Source organism: Amblyraja radiata, chromosome 4 (genome assembly GCF_010909765.2).
Source record: "Amblyraja radiata isolate CabotCenter1 chromosome 4, sAmbRad1.1.pri, whole genome shotgun sequence".
NCBI lineage: Eukaryota > Metazoa > Chordata > Chondrichthyes > Rajiformes > Rajidae > Amblyraja > Amblyraja radiata.
In genome coordinates, this window is record NC_045959.1 from 41,884,563 (window position 1) to 41,905,821 (window position 21,259).

The 21,259-nt window shown below is 45.7% G+C and overlaps 2 protein-coding genes across 2 annotated transcripts in view; both read right to left on the minus strand.

The window, feature by feature from the left end:
- Positions 1–3,062: 3,062 nt before the first annotated feature.
- Positions 3,063–7,104, minus strand: LOC116972560. The gene is made up of 3 exons (XM_033020380.1): positions 6,861–7,104; positions 5,352–6,593; positions 3,063–3,091 (listed from the first exon to the last, which is right to left on the minus strand). The coding sequence occupies exons 1-3, from the start codon at positions 7,102–7,104 to the stop codon at positions 3,063–3,065; spliced, it is 1,515 nt and encodes a 504-aa protein (XP_032876271.1).
- Positions 7,105–10,933: 3,829 nt separating this feature from the next.
- LOC116972561 (paramyosin-like) overlaps positions 10,934–21,259 on the minus strand; it is a 407,834-nt gene continuing 397,508 nt past the window's right edge. Inside the window, exons 28-30 of the mRNA XM_033020381.1 lie at positions 20,598–20,745; positions 16,821–16,919; positions 10,934–13,264 (exon numbers count right to left, since the gene is read on the minus strand). Coding sequence (XP_032876272.1) covers positions 13,215–13,264; positions 16,821–16,919; positions 20,598–20,745 — 297 coding nt within the window. The 3' untranslated portion in view covers positions 10,934–13,214. The remainder of the gene's footprint in view (positions 13,265–16,820; positions 16,920–20,597; positions 20,746–21,259) is intronic.

Below are 21,259 nucleotides of genomic sequence, written 5' to 3' on the forward strand. Positions count from 1 at the left end.
CGGTGCGGTAGTCAGCCATACTGGCATCAGCCTGCTGCGCCGCTGCCAGCTCACCGTAGTCGACTCCTTGGTCGAGAGCCGAAACTGAGGGAATGGCGGGATGGGACAAGGCATCGGCCACGACTTTAAGCTTCCCAGCTACGTGCCAAATATCAGTCCTGAATTCGGAGACATAGGCAAGATGCCTCTGATGCCTGGCGGACCACGGATCCGCAATTTTAGTAAGAGTGAACGTAAGAGGTTTGTGGTCCGTGAAAGTGGTGAAGGCGCGTCCCTCAAGAAAATACCTGAAATGCCTGACAGCCAGGTAGAGTGCCAGGAGTTCCCTATCGAAAGCACTATCCTTACACTCTGGAGCCCGTTGCTGCCGACTGAAAATGCCAGCGGCTGCCAGCGCTTGCCAATGAACTGCTCCAGAACTGCACCAACGGCAGCGTCAGATGCGTCGACGGTGAACTTGGGTGCACCAGCATAGTGGCATTAGCCAACGCTTCCTTGGCACCCTCGAAAGTCGCGTTCACCTCGTCGGGCCACACCAGGTCCCGCGGTTTGCCCTCCAGGCACTGAAACAGGGGGCGCATGACAGCAGCGGCTGATGGCACAAAACGGTGGTAGAAATTCACCATATCGATAAACTCCTGTAGCCCTTTGACGGTCAGTGGCCGGGGAAACTGCCGAATGGCCTCTACCTTCGCTGGTAGCGGTGTGGCACCCTGCGGGGTAACCCGATGTCCCAGAAATGAAATGGAACGCAGGCCGAACTGACACCACGCGGGGTTTATTACCAGGCCGTGTTCCCGTAGCCACTGGAACAAAAGGCAAAGGTGGTTAACGTGTTCTGCTGCGAAGCGCTGGCCACCAGGATGTCATCCAAATAAATGAAGACAAAAGGCAGGCCCCGTCTGACTTGGTCCATGAGCTGCTGGAACAGTCAGCGGCGTTCTTCAGGCCGAAAGGCATACAAATCCATTCGAACAGGCCGAACGGGGTAATGATGGCGGTCTTAGGAATGTCATTGGGGTGGACGGGGATTTGGTTATGACCCCGGACCAGGTCCACTTTCGAGAAGAAAGTGGTGCCCTCGAGGTGCGCCGAGAACCCCTGTATGTGAGGCACCGGATAACGGTCCGGCGTGGTCACTACGTTAAGGTGCCTGTAATCGTCGCACGGCCTCCACCCCCCAGATGCCTTTGGGACCATATGGAGTGGGGAGGCCCACGGGTTTTCGGACCGCCGGACAATTCCCATGTCTTCCATCAGTTGGAACTCATCCCGGGCAATTCTCAGCTTGTCCGGCGGCAGGCGGTGTGCCCGAGCTGGTGCAGGCAGGAGGCTGATGGCGCAGATCTCCCGACATCCTGTCATCGTTGGCTCGCTCCGCGAGCTGCTGGGGGTCATTAAAGTACGCACCGGCGAGCATCAGGTGGACATCATCGGGCATCTGCTCGAGGAACGCCCGCTCGAACAGCAGGCATGGGCGGTGTCCATCTATTAGCGCAAACATCCTGGCCATCAGGGCGGACGGGCGCCGATCTCCCAGGCTGTCCATGTGCAGGATGCGGACGGCACGGTCCCATCGACTGAGTAAGAACGTATGCAGCAGGAGGGCCTCAAGGCCGTCGTATCTGGCCGTTGCAGGCGGGTCCCGGAGGTAGGGCAGTAGACGGGAGGCAGACTCCTGTGACAGGGCTCCCACCACGAGGAAATACCTTGTCTCATCCGCCACAACATGGTGCAGATGGAACTGCGCCTGCGAACCACACTTGAGGCTGATCTGGCCAAAATGGGGGCAGTCTAAGACTGAATGTGTTCTGCTGGGCGCCGGCTGCGCCGGCGGGAATATAATTGTCCTGCATATTCTTCTTCGTCCAACTTCGGCTGGATGCATCGGGGTCACCAATTTGGCGGATGCAGACAAACGTCGGATTTTTGAATCAAGTTTTATTCACAAACTGTTCAACGACAACGAGTCTAACCAACCCTTTGAATACAGGAATAGCCACAACGGTGGTCTTGATCGACTAACTGTGCACAGCCTAGAAAAATGCGCGAAATCCCGACCCCTCCCAGAGTCGCGTGTTCAAGGAACCCAACCTCAGGGTCCGATTACATGCGAGCACCAGCAGGTGCCGCTACAGCTTTCTGTTTTTTAGCAAATCTCCATTTTTAATTTACGAACCATATTTCACCAAATTAAACTCTTTCATTTCTGTGTGGCAGATTTGCATTTATCGGTTGGGGCATTGGGTATAAAAGTTGGCAAGTTATGTCGAAGTTTTATTAAACTTTGATTTTGTCCTATTTGGTGTATTGTCTACAGTTCTGGTTGCCAAATAACTGGATGGAAGTAGAGGCTTTGTACAAGATGCAAAAGAGATTTAGGTAGGGTCTCGACCCAAAACCTCACCTATTCATTTTCTCCAGAGAGGCCACCTGACCTGCTGAGTTACTCCAGCATTTTGTGTGCATCTTTTACTGCACTAAGGTCAACAACCTACGGCCCTCGGGCCGAATGTGGCCCATAACCCAAAATCATCCGGCCCCTAGGGGTATTTTCCCCCCCATAATTATCTGACCCGCAGATTTCCGTCATCTTCGGTACCTCCCGGGCCCGAGGCCGTGGCGCCCAGGCGCGGTGACCCAAGGACGCAAGGAAGCCTGCGCTGGCGACCGCAATTGCGGAGACGAGCAGCAGCGAGCGCCGAGGAGTGCCGAGCAGTGCTGAGCGTTGAGCAGCGCCAAATAGCGAGCGCAGACGAGCTCGGCTGAGCGCCGCTGAGTGCCGAGCTCTGGCTGAACCGCATCCTGTGCAAAGCCGCCGGCACGGCCACGCACTTTCTGTGCCTGGGCTTCACTGTCAGGATCGGGGTTGTCAATAGGCCGGGGATGAGTGAGTATGAGTGGTGTCGTCGAAGGGGCGGGATCCATGTGTACACATGATACATGTGGCCCGCCATCCGCTCACAGACATGCGTCCTTGCCCCTATGCAGAACAATGTCGCCGACCCCTGTTTTACTAGGATATCGCTGGGATTAGAGAGAATGAGTTATGTTGGGCAAACTCACATTGTTTTCTCAGGAGCATAGGAGGCTGAGGGGCAATGTGATAGAATTATATAAAATTATGAGAGGCATGGGTATGGTGGATAGTCACGAGTCTTTTTGCAAATACCAGAGGACATAGATTTAAGGTGAAAGGCAGAACATTTAAATTAAATGTACACAGTGAGTTGCAGGTGCCCTGAACATGCCTTCCAGGGAGGTGGTGGAAGCAAATATGATAGCAACCTTTAAGAGACATTTAGACAGGCACATGAACAGGCAGGGGATGGAGGGGTATGGAACATGTACAAGCAGATATGATTATGTTGATGAACATCAAGGTCAGCACAGCCATTATGGACTAAATGGTCTGTCCTTGCACTGTACTGTTCTATGTTCTTAATCCTACAAAAACATTGCAGAACAGATATCAAATGCTGGCTGATATCATAAGGTCATAAGTGATAGGAGCAGAATTAGGCCATTTGGCCCATCAATTCTGCTCTGCCATTCTATCATGGCTGATCTATATCTCACTTCTAACCTTAATTTACTGCCTTCTCCCAATGACCCCTGACACCGAAGAATCTATCTATCTCTGCCTTAAAAGTATCCATTGACTTGGCCTCCACAGCCCTCTATGGCAAAGAATTCCACACCATATCTTTGCATGTTCCCACTTGGAGGACTGGATGGAATTTACAAAGGCACATTATGCAGATATAAAGGTCCCAATTGTATATAGTGATAAAATTTTACCTAAAATTCAATCACAGAGTACGTAGAGACGTTATGGTACACAATAGAATCTTTCGGTCAAGGTGCTTTAAACTACTGTTAATGTGGTTTGAAAATGACCTTTGTTTCATGGACCTGTGTTCCATTCTTCTCCCGATGTTAAAGCCCCCTGCGGGCGATGGCAAGTCCCGCGGCCGTTAAAGCCGCGCCTGGCGATGTAAGGCCCCACTCCGGTTCATTTTCAACCCCGCAACTCGGGCGGAAGAAGTTGCCGTTGCGGGAGATCCGAAAAGCGGTCACCTACCAGGGACCTGCGAGCTCCCGATGTCACCGTCCACCGGACCTGCGGCTGGAGCCTCCGAGCTCCGTAGTCGGGTCGCAGCCGTGCGCCACCACAGCTCTCCACGTTCCGAAGCCGGCCAGCTCCACGATGGTAAGTCCGCAGGCTCCGTGACTGGAGCCCCCAGGTAGTTCCTGTTGGAGGCCGCTCCACGGTGCTAGGCCCCAATGACAACGGAGATCCGACAGGGAAAAGGTCAGGTCACCCGTACAGGGAAGATATTAAAAGTTCCCCGCCCCCCACATATATACAGCTAAAAACAATATAAAAACCACAACAAACTATACATTCAACGGGACAAAAATTTAAAAAAAGACAGACGGACTGCAGAGGCCACTGTAACATCGGTCGCGCCGCCCAAAGGACAATAGATCAAGCGTTGCCTGAAAATTAGGCCTATTAGTGCCAATTATTTCACGTGAAAATCACACATAAATCTGCTTTGCACAAGTTTTAACATGAAGGTGCCCATCTCTAGAGAAAGCCCCACCCATCAGGAGTTTGGGCCAAGCTAAATGGACCAACTGTACATGGAGGTTTCTGACATAATTCACATGGCCTGCATCACATTCATTTCTGCCTTACTTACAGACAATTTAACAGCAAAGTGATACCTGGGATCTTAGAAGATAGAACAGTACAGCACTGAACTTGCCCTTCACTCATGATGTCTGTGCCAAGACCAAATCTTATCAATCTGTTCCATATCCCTCCATTCCCTGCATGCACATGTACAGCGCATTCAGAAAGTATTTAGACCCCTTCACTTTTTCCACATTTTGTTATGTTACAGCCTTATTTTAAAATGGATTAAATTCATTATTTTATCATCAATCTACACACAATACCCCAGAATGAAGAAGCAAAAACAGGTGTTTAGAAATTTTTGCAAAGTAATTAAAAATAAATAACTGAAATATCACATTTACATAAGTATTCAGACCCTTTACTCAGTACTTTGTTGAGGCACCTTTGGCAGCGATTACAGCCTCAAGTCTTCTTGGGATACTTTCCGAATGCACTATACCTATCCAATAGTCACTATCAATAGACCCTGTCTGAAGAAGGGTCCTAACCCGAAACGTCACACATCCTGTAGGGGCCGGCAAAACAGAACCGGAGGGACACGAAGAACGCGAACGAGGGACGGGCGTAACAGAGGGGACCAGTGATACATAACCAGGGGTAACAGGTGCAGAGGGCGGCAATACGGCCGGTGGATGTCCTCTACCCGCCACCGGGCTATCTTCGTCGACGTGTGCTGGCTTAAGGCGACTCATGGAGACGAACTCCTCCTTGCCACCCATGTCCAACGTAAACGTCGAGGTACCAGTCCTCAGCACCCTGTACGGACCTTCGTACGCCCGCTGTAACGACGAGCGGTGAGCATCCTTACGAAGGAAAACATAAGCACAATCACGTAACATAGTAGGCACATGCACCGCCGAGGAACCATGCCGGGAAGTGATAACCGGGACCAAAGCACACGCCCGCTCGCGAAGGTCAGCTAACACTGCCGAAGCCGGGACCTCTTGGTCCCGGGAGACGGGCAGAAAATCCCCAGGTACTCGCAAAACCGAGCCGTAAACCAGCTCGGCTGAGGAGGCGTTGAGGTCCATCTTAGGCGTGGTTCTGATGCCGAGGAGGACCCAAGGCAACTGGTCAACCCAATCGGGGCTGGTGAGCCGAGCTTTCAACGCTGACTTGAGGTGCCTGTGGAAACGCTCAACCAAACCATTGGACTCTGGAAGATACGCGGTGGTCTGTTGCAGCTTCGCGCCATACAGCTGCGCCATACCACACCACAGGGAGGATGTGAACTGGGCCCCACGATCAGTGGCGATATCGGAAGGAACCCCAAAACGAGCGATCCAATGTGAGATGATAGCCCGTGCACAAGCCTCAGCGGAGATATCCGTTAACGGTATCGCCTCCGCCCACCTGGTAAACCTGTCCACGATAGTCAGTAGGTGAGTAGCCCTGTGCGAACACGGCAAGGGACCTACCAGGTCGGCATGGACATGGAACCTGTCGTCTGGAACAGCGAAATCCTGCACGGGCGGGCGCACATGTCTCTGTATCTTGGAAGTCTGGCATGCGACACAAGAACGGGCCCATGCTGTGACCTGCTTCCGTAACCTGTGCCAGACAAACTTGGCCGCGACCAAGGCAGAGGCGGCGCGAATGGACAGGTGCGCTAGGCTGTGGATGGTGTCAAAAATCCGACGCCTCCAGGCAATCGGGACAATGGGGCGGGCTTTACCCATGGAGACATCGCAAAGGACCCGCACACCGGTGGTGCCGCAGGGCACCTTAGCCAGCTTGAGTCCTGATTCAGCATTGCGGTAAACCTCCATACCGGCATCTACCTGCTGGGCAGCGGCCAGCTCCTCATAATCCACGCCTAGACTTAAAGCGGAAGCTTCGGGGGTTGCCGGACGGGACAGCGCGTCAGCCACAATGTTCAGCTTCCCTACCACATGCCAAATATCAGATGTGAATTCGGAAATGTAGGCGATATGCCTCTGTTGCCTGGCGGACTAGGGATCGGACACCTTGGTCAAAGCGAACCTGAGTGGCTTGTGGTCCGTGAATGCGGTGAACGCACGCCCCTCTAGGAAGTAACGGAAATGGCGGATCGCTAGGTAGAGCGCGAGGAGCTCCCGATCGAAAGCGCTGTACTTAACTTCGGGAGCTCGCAGCTGCCTGCTGAAAAATGCCAGCGGCACCTAGCGGCTACCTACTTGTAGTTCGAGGACAGCACCCACCGCGACGTCGGATGCATCCACAGTGAGGGCCATTAGGGCTGATGCCCTAGGGTGTTCCAGCATAGTGGTATTGGCCAATGCTGTCTTAGCCCCCTCGAACGCCTTCTCCGCCTCCTTGGACCAGATCAGGTCCTTTGGCTTACTGGCCAGACACTGGAACAACGGCCGCATGATGGCGGCTGCTGACGGGATGAATCGGTGGTAGAAATTAACCATTCTGATAAACTCCTGTAGGCCCTTGACGGATAGAGGCCTCGGGAAGCGACAGATGGCATCGACCTTCTCGGGCAGCGGCTGTGCGCCGTGGCAGGTGATGCTGTGACCCAAAAAGGAAATGAAATGCAATCCGAGCTGGCACTTCGCGGGGTTGATCACCAACCCGTGTTAACGCAGCCGTTCGAAAAGTAGGCGGAGGTGCCTGATGTGCTCTGCCTGCGAGCTGCTGGCCACCAGAATATCATTGAGGTAGATGAAAATGAACGGCAAACCCCGACCGACCTGAACCATTAACCTTTGGAACGACTGCGCAGCATTCTTCAGGCCAAAAGGCATCATTAGCCATTCAAAAAGGTCGAAAGGGGTGAAGGTGGACGTCTTAGGGACGTCGTCGGGATGGACCGGAATTCGATTATACCCGCGAATGAGGTCGACCTTCGAGAAAAAGGTTGCGCCCTCCAGATGAGCCGAGAAATCCGGGATGTTCGGGACTGGGTACCGATCTGCTGTGGTTACCACGTTTAAACGCCTGTAATCACTGCAAGGTCTCCAACCCCCGGACGATTTGGGTACCATGTGCAGCGGGGTAGCCCAAGGGCTATCCGACTGCCGGACAATCTCCATGTCCTCCATAAGCTGGAACTCGTCTCATGCGATGCGCAATTTATCGGGCGGGAGACGGCGGGCGTGGGCGTGTACCGGTGGGTCCTCGGTGGGAATGTGGTGGACCACACCATGACAGGGCGCAGCCCCGTCGAACCGGGGCGTGAACAACCCTGGGAAATCGGCGAGCAGGGCTGCGAAAGGTTGCTGGATCTCAGCTACCACGTCAAGTTGATGTAGGGGCGTGGATGGATTATGCAGCTTGGCAGGGCACCGGTCCAACACAGGGACCATGCGTCCGCCTTGCACATCGACTAACAGGGAGAACGCGCTAAAGAAATCGGTCCCCAGGATCGGTTGGGCGACGTCAGCAACAGTGAACATCCACCTATATGGGCGGGAGTCGAAATTTAAGTCCAGGATCCGCGTACCATAAGTGCGAATGCTGCTCCCAGAGGACGGGTCCTACCTTACCCACGCGACCAGGAAACGGCAGCCGGAATGGCGATCACGGACGTAGAGGCGTTCGTATGAGCCGATTGCGTTCGCCTCTATGGATGATCGGCCGAGGCATTTCCCTGATATGAGCAGCTCTGGCATCTTCGGGCTTTGGTGCCGTAGCGCTGATGGTAGTAGCACCAATGACATCGGCTGAAAACCACTGGAAGCGGCGATGCTTCTTCGGCGCTGGGCTGGGCTTCTTCTTCCTCCTGATGTCATCTCGGTTGCACCCACGCCATGTCAGGGGAGCGGGTGAAGGCACAAACGCCACGCCATCTGTGTGCCCACAATTCGTCAGCTCTCTCCGCGAGGTGCTGGGGGTCGCTGAAATCAGCTCCAGCGAGCATCAGTTGGACTTCGCCAGGCATCTGCTCCAGGAACGCCTGTTCGAAGAGCAGACATGGGCGGTGCCCGTCCATCAGGGCTAACATCTTCGCCATGATGGTGGATGGTCGCCAATCGCCGACACCGTCTATGTGTAGTATCTTTGCCGCCCTGTCTCTTTGACTGAGACCGAAAGTGTGGAGCAGCAGAGCCTTCAGCCCTTCATACTTGCTGATGGTCGGCAGGTCCCTGATGTAAGGCAACAGCCTCGAGGCACAGTCTTGTGGCAAAGCTCCCACCACATGGAAGTACATGGCATCATCTGCTATGATACGATGCAGGTGAAACTGTGCCTCAACGTGGGCGAACCACACCTGAGGTTGATCGGGCCAAAACAATGGTAATTTGAAGCCTGGTAAGCCCTGCCGCGCGCCGGCCGATTCTGCGGGAATGTAGTCCTCCTGCATGATCTGCTTGTCTAACGATGGCTAGACAGGTCGGGGTCACCAATTTGGCGGTCGCAAGAACGACAACTGAGCTTTCCAACTAATTTTATTCAGAAAATCACTTCTCAGTTTACAGGCTCTCACAACACGTCTGGACACAACGGTGGCAGCGGTGAACTGCCGCTCGAAACAAAAACCATGTGAAAAACAGCAGTCCCTCCCGATTCACGTGACCGCGGCTTCTGAACGCTGGGTTCGATACCTGCGTGCACCAGCAGGCTCCGCTACAACACCGTGATAAGTCAAAGCCTGGTTACAGTATGCTGCATATATCTGGCAATTTCGAGTCAAATAGTGGATAAACACTAACCATTTGTCTCCACTTTATATCTGAATAATACTGCCTCTTGCCATGAGCCCTTATTATCCCTCTGCTAGGTAATCCTGATGGAAGTTGCAAACGTGGTATCTAGGTAATATTTTTGTAAATAAATACCTGGTATCTTGCACTCAGATTTCCTGTTCCACCTTGGGAAACATTGAGGAAATGTAGAAACCTTGGGAAATGTAGAAACAGGATGGGGGGAAGATTATTTAGTCCATTGGATTCGGGCCTGCTCCACCATTCAGTAAGTTCAAGACTCGCTCTTAACTCAATTTTCGTGCTAAGACCCTGACACCCTTAAAATCTTGATGGTCCAAAAGTAAAACATTCCCTTGAACATACCCAATGACTCCGTATCTGGTTCTCTCTAGAATACAGAATTTCAAATATTACAACATAATGCTTTCAGGTATTACAATGCAAAGTTAGTATCCATTTTCTAATACTATTCAAATCAGGACAGTTAAAAAAGAAACATCTGGAATTATGCAGACAGCATTTGAAAATGATCATGGCAATTTTTGGTTTATAAACCCTAGCTTCTTATAAAAAAAGTGTGGTGTCATGTCCTTTGCCCATGTAGCAAATATGTGGTATTTTATCAGCACAGATGATTATTAAGTGTCTCTAAAATGCTCATTCCTGGTATTAATAGAATATTCCTCAGAAGGCTATTTTACTGTTGTCATATGTCCATTTATCAACATAAAAATACTTTTAAGATTACAACATTAAAACAACCAGGCTAGTGCCAGATCAGTGCAAAATATGTTTTAATCTGGTGTTACCATAATAGTCCATTTCCTGTTGCTACATTATGCCATAATAAATTATTCTTTAAGATTAACCCGATAAGGCACTGAAGGCACTTTCTTTGAAGTTGCTATGGATGTTATTAAAGAAATGAAGAGGAAGTGTTGTATGGTACAGAATATAATTGAATGTTTGATTTTTATGAATGTCCAAACAGAATTTGGTTGATATCCATGCATTGATTCCTGGTAGCTCTTCAATTAACCTAAAATGTATAGTGGTCTTCAATTTCCACTACAGAGACAGAGTGCAGAAGTATTAATTCCTTGAGGTAGGTGATAAACGTGTGGAGACAAAATAAAAAGTGACTCATCATGCTTATTTGTGAAAAGAGATTATTTGCTGTGGTGAAAGCTAATTTCTATAATTTTATATTTATGTATACCAAGCAATATTTTAACCTCTATCAGAAATCAATGCAACTAAAGTGCTTTCATTTTTATTGTGCCAATATTATAGAAATGATTAAATCATCTTAAATATTTTAAATGGAGAATTAAAGATATGTAATATTTCACCCTATGAGCTGCACATCTGAAAAATGTTGCACTTAACCATTTGAGTGAAAACCCAGAATGAAATAAAGCAGACATTTAATTATTAGCCTTCAATAAATTTGTTGGTTGCTGATCAAGGTGTTAAAAATGAGAATCACATTGTTAACAAAACGTGATAGTTTATATGAACATTTTTGATGGTGTGCTATAATATGTTGGAACCAATAGCTATTCTGCACAAACTCATATTCGTATTCATGTTGGTTTAAATTATTTTATTTGGAAAGTAACCACATCAATAAAATAAAGTATCATGCCACAAATCAAGTTTCGTCGTTTTCAGCATTGTCTATTAATCATTTTTAATGTGTCTCTGACAAAAGACAGGATATCTGTAAAAACAATCCTTTCAGAAAATTGGTTAATGGTGTAATCTGTTGGGCTTGTAATGTATAGCATTATCGGGCACCATCAGAAGCTGACTGGATTTTTGCTACTCTATGCAATATTGCAGAGTTCTGAAAATAATGTAATTCTTTGAACAATAAGATTTTCTTATTTTCCTCAGCTTAATCAACTCTCATCAATTTTAATAATGTAACGTTACTCTTGAGTCAGCAACATATGTAAAAACATACATAACACAACCTGATACCACAATTATTCTAAGGTGAAACAAAATATTATATGCAGACTTTGTTGAAATATATTGTCTAGGTGATGGAGTTGTCTATAAATCTCAACTCAGGAATAGGGTCAAATAACTAGCACTGACAAACACGTGATCATTTTACATTTCTCCTGACAACTGACAAAGCAAATGGGAATCGAATATTGCCAGAGAAAGGGATTACATTTTTCATCAAATACAGTACACTTCAAATACTGAAAATATTATTAGTTAAATAATCCTAACTCCTTTGGTAGCAAAATAAATCTTACCATGGTCAAAATTAAATAGATCTAAATCTACAATGTAAAAAATGTTCTGTCATCAAAATTAAAGAAAATAACAAGGTTGGCATTATGGCATCGTAATAGAGATCTTTAAAAAAAGATGCGTTAGACAATCAATAAATTGATTAAATATTTTATAACAAATAACATAATTGGCTCAGAGACCCCAAAATGTCAGCTTCTTTTAACAATTAGTTGATACATAATTTTTGTACACATACAGTTTCACCATAAGCAAACTGTACTTAAAATTGAGAATCTGTAATCCACTTTTTCATTAAACAGTCAGTCATGTCGAATAACATAAATAATACAAATGAAAGATACTTAAGTACATGAGGTTGAAAGGATTGGGTGATATGGAGAGATGGAATTTGTGTGGAACATCTTTCGATGGCTGGCTTCTATGATGTAATTTCTAGGTAATTAAAAGTCCAAAATGTCCAATGGGTCAGTGCTTTGTGGCTTTACATTATAAACCAGATTTTCTGACAGCACTGCTGGTGTGAGTTCCTAATCTTCGAGTGGAGAGCAATGTTCTGGGAGGATTCATCTTGAAGTTTGTTTTCACTCAAACATTTTTTGTTTTTATACAAGCCAGACAATTTTATAGAAATCAGTTATTTGGCAAATAAGAAGAAATCATATCCTTGCAAATTATTTAATCTAATATTATTTTTTCAATGGAGTTATATCTTCATTCACTTTTCTCCATTTATTTTAGAATGCAAACTTCCAATGTAAGACTGCAGCCTTCTGATGCCTTCTTTGCAGACTTAGTTGCTCCTGCACTTTGATTCTATTTGTGGTACATTATAGTGGAAATATAGAGAATCTATTTTGGTAGTGACTGTGATGCTGTTTCTGCATCACTCGGTTGTGTGTTTATCAAATTATCCAACCATACAGAGTCTAATCTACCATCAGTTTTAATTTGCTTCAAAAATGACATTTGCTTTTTAACTGTAAATCACAAAACAAAGCATCATAAAAATTAAGTTAGAATAACCAATTGGAATAGGGAGGTGAATTATGTCTACACACGCTGATTCCAACCTTACTTTACTTTAAGGCTACACTTCCTGTAAGTATACTTATGGAAAACCAATGTGTCGTAAAAAAAAGTTATTAAAAATGAAGATAGCCAGTCATTTCCTGTTGATGAATTATCAACTTTTAAATTCACTCAAGTATCGATAGCAAATAACAAACCCTTACCTGACCTTAGTTCGAACCTGTGTCTTAAAGGTACAGATAGTTTATGCAAAATTTACATAAACAGCCTGTAAGATTTTGTGTCAAATGCTTCAAAACTTCTTGTAGTTTTAAAATAGTGTATGCTTTAATATACTGTGAGCAATGCAAAGGGGCTTCTTCCTATGATGAATAGCTGACATAACTCAATTACATTTGAGCAATTAGATAATTTCTTCCAGCTAGTGAATGTTCAAATCCATTTATCATGTTACCAAGTGCAAAGTATATGTGGAAAATGGCATCCGACTCCCAGCAAAATCCGTTGCAAGATTTATTCAGATTCACATCCATTTACCGCAAGGAGCTCCAACAGTGTGCGTAATTTGTTCAAGGTCTCCACAGCAGTTTCTGAAACTTTCTATCAGCATGGCTGAAGCCTGGTGATTAGTAATAACATCAAAATTAGAAGCAATTGGAGCCATCTGGCTATTGAAGCCTACGCCATCATTCATTGAGATTATGGCTGATCTTCCACCTCAGTTCCATCTTCCTGCACCTGTCCCACTATCCTCGGATGCCCTTGGTAGCCAGAAAAGTCTGCTGATCTTTGCTGTGAATGAACCCAGTCACATAGTCTGGGTCATGACCCGAAACATCATCTATTCCTTTTCTCCAGAGATACTGTCTGATCCGCTGAGTAACTACAGCTTTTTGTGTCTATCTTCGGTTTAATCCAGCATCTGCAGTTCCTTTCTATACACTTAGTCTCTATAGCTCATTAAGTAGAGAAATCCAAGATTCACCCCCTTCTGGGTGTGGACATTTCTGTATCTTTGTCTTACATGGCCTATCCCTACTCTGTGACTGTGACCCTGGTTCTAAAATCCGCAGCAAGTAGAAATATCCTCCCAGCATCCAACTTGCAGAGCCCCAGAAGAGTTTTATAACTTTCAATGAAATCACATCTCATTCTTCTAATTGTACACCATTCACAGTGAAGACTTACAAAGGCATTTATTGTAAACCAGATACACACTGGCAACTCCCTTAAAGTAACTATCATTGGCTCACATCTAATATTGCATACGCCAAACTGTAGGCAAGTCATGCTTTAAAAATAATGGGTTGGATCTTGCTGGTAAATATATGCAGTTCCATTGAAAACTTCCCACATTTGCCCTGTTTGAGGGTTGTGAGGTTGGGAACTAAGTCCATGCAAATCTACTAACAAATTTACTCATTTTGGAATATTTCCAGTCATTTCCAGTCCTTTTTTTGTAATATTTAAAAAAATACTTACATATATTTCGAACCATTGGTGGGCTGTTCAACCAGGGCAGTTCAGAAGTTTAAATTGACTTCAGCAAAGCATCCTGGCCACATGTATTTTGAGGACAGGACTTGTTCCACATGTCCTTTGCCAATGTTCACATTCACCTTTAGCCCTTGTGACTATTGGCCTCAATGAATGTTTTCACTGCTTATTGCCAAGAAATCAGATGCTCTCCGATGGCACCAGGTAAATATAAGTCCCGGACAGATTATGGTGGTGTTTAAAGGGAAGGTCTGGGCTGATATGGCTCAATGTTACATTGCAAAGATTTAAGCCACAAAAATTGGCTCTGTGCTTGATGCTTGTTAGTTATGATTTTGGCAACAATACACATATTGATTTGCCTGCACTGTGAATTGTGTCATGTGACACACTGGTAATGGCATGATGAGATACAAAGCTAATGCTATTTAAAAAGTATGGGATAGGCAAATTATGACATCAATTGCTGGCAATGCCTAATTGGAGTTCAACAATTAGCTGATGCCTTTCCCTAGCCTTATCCAAATAAACGTATTCTGCCGTTGGAAAGATTCCTTCTTATTCTCCCATCATACTCCAATCGAATAATTAAAGGGATTATCAAACGCTATTGGGTTAGTTTGGAAATGCTTTCTGTAAATAAGCATATTACACAGTCTGGAGTTTAAAGTCATCGTTAATTAATACACATGATATAGCGGTACAGCAGGTTGTTAGTTGCTAGTTCATCATCACCGCTTCCAAGACTGCCTAGTGTAGAAAGTGGGTGTTAATATAAAGCATACAGTAAGGTGGGGTTAGTGATGCTATTTCTACTATGATTGGTTCACATGCAATAACCAATCTACACTTTCTATATACAGTTGCAACAATTGTACACGTGGCTGTTAGTAACTATTGGGCCTGTCCCACCGGCGATTTTTCAGGCGACTGCCGGCGACTGTTAAGTCATAGCAGGTTTCTGAAAAACCAGCTACTGGAACGGTGGACTGTCAGAGTGGAACACACACACACACATCGCTTCCTTGACCAGCCTGTAATGCAGGCGGGGGACAGGGCAAGTGGGGGGAGCGCTGAGTGAAATTCACACAGTGCAAAGCCAATGTGATACAGACACACACCACGATGAACAGGAAGGTTGGCGCTGTAATTAAGACGGTGAAAGCACAGTGTACGGGAAGGGTCACTTAAGTCCTTTAAAAGAGGGGGGAGAGGGGTGGAGAAGGGGGGAGAAGAGGGAGACGGGGTGGGGAGAAGGAGTGGAGACAACTTTTAAGAAACCAGAGATACATGGCTGTGAAGCTCGGCGGACATTAACATTAACATTATCCTTGGTTCTGAAAACTACTGTTTACGTTTTGTTCCCAATGAGCCAATGAAATTCACCGGTCAGCACCGGCTACAACCTACTAGAACCCACAACCTACTGGCGACCCACTACCACTGCACCTACCGCACGAGAATTCTCAATACTCTCCATGGCGGCTTCATTCTGGTCGCCGCTAATTTTTCAACATGTTGAAAAATTCGCGGCGACCAAAATGAAGCCGTGACTAGTTCCCAGAATGTGGGAACTCCTCACGACCATGAAGGCAACTCCCCGGCAACCACCCGCGAACATGTGGCGATCGCGTAGTCTCCTGTAGTCGCCTAAAAGTCACCGAAGTGGGACAGGCCCATGACACTCTCTAAAGCTGCGTGGAGTGCAAGGAGCTTAAGATTTTTGTATTGTCTTGAATATTATGCAGAAGTTTCTTGCACTCATGGTTGTGCAATAGAAACTTTGCTTTGAGTCGGTTTATCTCTGATAGAATGAGCAGAAGATTATCAAAGGAGAGTTGAGGGGATGGGGCTGAGTAAAGCTGCCAAGAAACGAAGGAGGAGGAGGAAGAGGTTGGACTGGCTCCGAGCAACAAGAGATTTTCAGTTCGCAATTCTTTTGCCTAAGCTGGAGTAACTCAGTGGGACAGGCAGCATCTCTGCGAGAAGGAATGGGTGACATTTCGGGTCAAGACCCTTCTTCAGACTGATGTGAAAGAAGCATCCGTGCTTTAGAAAGGACATTCCCTCTGAAATATGATACATGCTCCAATCTTAGAGAAGGATAACTTTGTCAATGAAAATAGACACAAAATGCTGGAGCAACTCAGCGAGTCAGGCCGCATCTCTGGAGAAAAGCAATAGGTGATGTTTCGGGTTGAGTCCCTGCTCAGTCTGAATATGGGGTTCAACTCGAAACGTCACCTATTCCTTTTCTCCAGAGATGCTGACTAACCCGCTGAGTTACTCCAGCATTTTGTGTCTATCTTCAGTGTAAACCAGTAGCTGCAGTTCTTTCCTACACGTAACTTTGCAGCAGGTTGCCATGTACCCTTGTACATCAGATTGCCTTCAGGCTGAAGCAGGAGATAGTCACAGTTTGCTGTCCAATTTTGCATTGAGGAGTCACTCACATGTTTTCCATGAGAGCTATTTCATTCTTTCTTTCTAATGTGGCTCAGATGGAGTGAGCATAATGTTTACAAGGATGGGAAATTTCTCCAAAGTGCAATGTGGCCATTCAGTATACAGCCACTGCTCCATGGATGTTACATCAGAGACGTACGGGACACAAATGTGATTCCACTTTATCAATAGTCAGCAACTGTGTACATTACACAGAGCATCAAGTAACTCACCACCTAGGTCCTTGGCAGCAGCCATGTTATCTTCTCTATAAGTCCACTGCATGATTTTGATGTGAACAAAGGGTTCTTGGGATGCTTGTCCATCACTCCCTAAAAGCAACACAAGTAGATAAGGCGTCATGCTTGCCTTCATCATTCTAGGCATTGATATGAAAGTCAGGAAGTCATGTTGTAGCTGTATAAAACTTTATTAGGCCATGTTTGGAGTATTGTGTTTATCATGATGTTGTCCCAATTAAAGAGTATTTGTTCTAAGGACAAACTTAGATTGTTTCCTCGTGGAACATCAGAGGCTGAGGGGAGACCTGATAGAATTTATAAAATTACGAGAAGCATTGATAGGTCAGAGTCTTTTACCAAATGGGGAGATGTCAAATACTAGAGGATGTAGCTTTAATGAGAGGAGGGAAAGTTTGAAAGAGATGAGTGAGATAAGAATTTTATTTATGTAGTCTGGAATGGACTGCCAAGTGGTAAGATAGATGTAGATAAGAGAGTGAGGTTTAAGAGGCATTTAGATAGACACGAGGAATGGACAGATATGAATTACATGCATGTAAAAAGGATTAATTTAATTTGGCATCATGGCTTCTACTAGCATCATGGACCGAAGGACTATCAGCATGAGGACTGATAGGTCATGAGGACTATCAGTAATAACCTGGTTCTTGATTCATGTGCCTTGCGCTCACTTTTTGGAAATGTGAATACAATAAATCTCAAACTGTCACAAGAAATGTGAAGAAGCAGAAACACTGCTTAATACTGACATCTCACTGCAGTGACCTGCAGTGCACTGCAAAGTGAGTATTTAACTTCCCCGATGAACTTTGCTGCTGGTTTAGAAGAAAAAAAAGCCACAAAATGCTAGTCCAACTTGGTGGATTAGGCAGCATTTTCAGAGGACATGGATATGTGACGTTTTGAGTTGGAATGTTTCTTCTGATAGTGGTGGGGGGGGGGGGGGGGGAGAAATCCGTAAAAGAGGTGGGAGTCAGCACAAAGCAAGGCAACGGATAGGTGGATATAGGCGAGGAGGGGGTTCTGAATGGCAGATGGGTGGACAAAAAAAAGTAAGAGAAGAGACAAAGAGTGAAATGTGAAACCAGAGGAAGGGATATAGCTGGTGTGCGACAGAGAGAGTGGAAAGTGGGGGGTGGGGGGAGATAGTGAGATAAATGCGTGCACTCCAGGGAGAAGCATCGGGAAGAGAGGGGAAAAAGGAGGGGAGAGAAATGTTACCTAAAATTTGAGAAATCTATGTTCACACCCACATATGAGTTGCTATTCGTACAGTTTGCATGTGGTCTGGGGGCAGCGCAGGACAGAAGGGTCAGTATGGAAATGCTAAGCAAACAGGAGATCCAGCAGGCCTTGGCGAACCAAACACTAGTGTATATTGATATGGTTGCCTAGACTACACTGAGCAAAAGGGCCTATATGACTCTGACCTCCTCGAGACCCATCTTTGTTTCCTTACATTTATGAATACCCACTTTGTCATACACCATTATCTTTTAATCTCTTCTGTTTTCCATTCTATCACTAAATTTCCCTTTTTGTCCAGTTACCCTCTCTCCCCTGTCTCGGTAACTTAATTTCCTTTAGAAACATAGAAACATAGAAAATAGGTGCAGGAGTAGGCCATTCGGCCCTTCGAGCCTGCACCGCCATTCAATATGATCATGGCTGATCATCCAACTCAGTATCCTGTACCTGCCTTCTCTCCATACCCCCTGATCCCTTTAGCCACAAGGGCCACATCTAACTCCCTCTTAAATATAGCCAACGAACTGGCCTCAACTACCTTCTGTGGCAGAGAATTCCTCATCTCGGTCCTAAAGGATTTCCCCCTTATCCTTAAACTGTGACCCCTTGTTCTGGACTTCCCCAACATCGGAAACAATCTTCCTGCATCTAGCCTGTCCAACCCCTTAAGAATTTTGTAAGTTTCTATAAGATCCCCCCTCAATCTTCTAAATTCTAGCGAGTACAAACCGAGTCTATCCAGTCTTTCTTCATATGAAAGTCCTGACATCCCAGGAATCAGTCTGGTGAACCTTCTCTGTACTCCCTCTATGGCAAGAATGTCTTTCCTCAGATTAGGAGACCAAAACTGTACGCAATACTCCAGGTGTGGTCTCACCAAGACCCTGTACAACCGCAGAACCTCCCTGCTCCTATACTCAAATCCTTTTGCTATGAATGCTAACATACCATTCGCCTTCTTCACTGCCTGCTGCACCTGCATGCCTACTTTTAATGACTGGTGTACCATGACACCCAGGTCTCGTTGCATCTCCCCCTTTCCTAATCGGCCACCATTCAGATAATAGTCTACTTTCCTGTTTTTGCCACCAAAGTGGATAACCTCACATTTATCCACATTATACTGCATCTGCCATGCATTTGCCCACTCACCCATCCTATCCAAGTCACCTTGCAGCCTCCTAGCATCCTCCTCACAGCTAACACTGCCCCCCAGCTTCGTGTCATCCACAAACTTGGAGATGTTGCATTCAATTCCCTCGTCCAAATCATTAATATATATCGTAAATAGCTGGGGTCCCAGCACTGAGCCTTGCGGTACCCCACTAGTCACTGCCTGCCATTGTGAAAAGGACCCGTTTACTCCTACTCTTTGCTTCCTGTCTGCCAGCCAGTTCTCTATCCACATCAATACTGAACCCCCAATACCGTGTGCTTTAAGTTTTTATACTAATCTCTTATGTGGGACCTTGTCGAAAGCCTTCTGAAAGTCCAGATAGAACACATCCACTGGTTCTCCCTTATCCACTCTACTAGTTACATCCTCGAAAAATTCTATAAGATTCGTCAGACATGATTTACCCTTCATAAATCCATGCTGACTTTGTCCAATGATTTCACCACTTTCCAAATGTGCTGCTATCCCATCTTTAATAACTGATTCTAGCAGTTTCCCCACTACCGACGTTAGACTAACTGGTCTGTAATTCCCCGTTTTCTCTCTCCCTCCCTTTTTAAAAAGTGGGGTTACATTAGCTACCCTCCAATCCTCAGGAACTACTCCAGAATCTAGTTAATTCTGTATCATTGAATGTAAATTTTTTTCCACCCACTTTTCCACCAAACTCCTTCACATTTCGTTTGTGCATGGGTTAGTGAAAAAAAATCAAATATGTTGTTTTTAAACCATAAAGAATTTTAATTATACAGAATATATAATATGTCCTTGACTTTCTTTTGTAGCTTTTCTCAGTGGTGTAGATGGAGTTGTTTACAATTTTTATTAACTTTTCTTTTTGGCATTGCACATGTTTCACTATAAATCTGCAATCAATAAATTCTACATTACAAATGGTTTATGGATGAACTCAAGAGTCTGTTGTATTCCTTTAACAGTTTGTTGTGAACGTTGCCTCTTTCAAGTGGGAAACTTCTGTCACTATTTTGTTTCCTGAATTTACTAAATCCGAACCTATTATTTGGTAGAAGGACCTGGATAAACGTGCTTAATTTTCCTGCTTGACTCATTTATTTTGCCTGTCCAATATTCAGTTCTTTCTTGCAGCTGAGTGGAAAGGTCACCAAGTCTCTGGATCCAATACATTTTGTCTGGTATGATTGGCTCAGTAACGTCTGGCATTTCCAAGTTTTCTCTAGTTAAATTTTCACCTCTCTCCTTGTGGGGAACGCTGCTGGATATCTGTTCGACTCCAAGGTAACTATTTACTAGAGTGGTTGGATCAGACGCCACTGCTCCCTCGGGTAAAGTTACTTGCTCACCAGGTAATCTTTGATTCTTCAACTCGGCCCCGTGGGATAAGATGGTCTGACCACAGGTTTCCGACCGCAATTCCAACCTATGACGGTGGGTCTGTTCCTTTTTCAGCTGCCTCGATTGCTTCAGGTATTCTCCATCGAGTGTATGCAGCTGTTTCAATTCAACAAAAAAACGGTATACAAGTAAATTGAACTTCTGTTGGCTTTATGTACATGCAGTTTAAAACAAACATCAACCCTATGAATATATGTAGCACATCCAAAGTAGAAACAGATAAAGTCATATATCCAATGCTGAGAATATAATTGTGCTGCAGTCAACATAAAACATGTAAAACAATATTCTTGATTATTGTTACTTCAATTTTACTAGATAATTTGTTTTCTAAAAACATGGTGATGTGATCAAAATTGTGGTACAATAGATATTTCCATATCGGAGAAAAACAACATTGAAGGTGCAGAGTGGCACAGCTAGTAGAGTTGCTGCCTCACAGCAATGGAGACCTGGGGTTGGTCCTGCCAATCGAGTGCTGTCTGTGTGGAGTTTGCACGCTCCCCCTGTGACCATGTGAGTTTCTTCCAAGTGCTCCGGTTTCCGTCCACATCCCAAAGAGACTGATTGAGGCACACCACTTGCAGAGACTGATTGAGGCACACCACTT

What these genes read in the sequence shown, in the direction of transcription:
- LOC116972560 (XM_033020380.1), bottom strand. Translation starts at nt 7,104, where the DNA reads ATGGTTAATTTCTACCACCGATTCATCCCGTCAGCAGCCGCCATCATG. An exon ending in TGTCCTCGAACTACAAGTAG is followed by an intron (nt 6,594 to 6,860) that starts GTAGCCGCTAGG and finishes GGCATGTGGTAG; the next exon opens with GGAAGCTGAACATTGTGGCT. An exon ending in CGAAGATAGCCCGGTGGCGG is followed by an intron (nt 3,092 to 5,351) that starts GTAGAGGACATC and finishes ATTGCCCCTCAG; the next exon opens with CCTCCTATGCTCCTGAGAAA.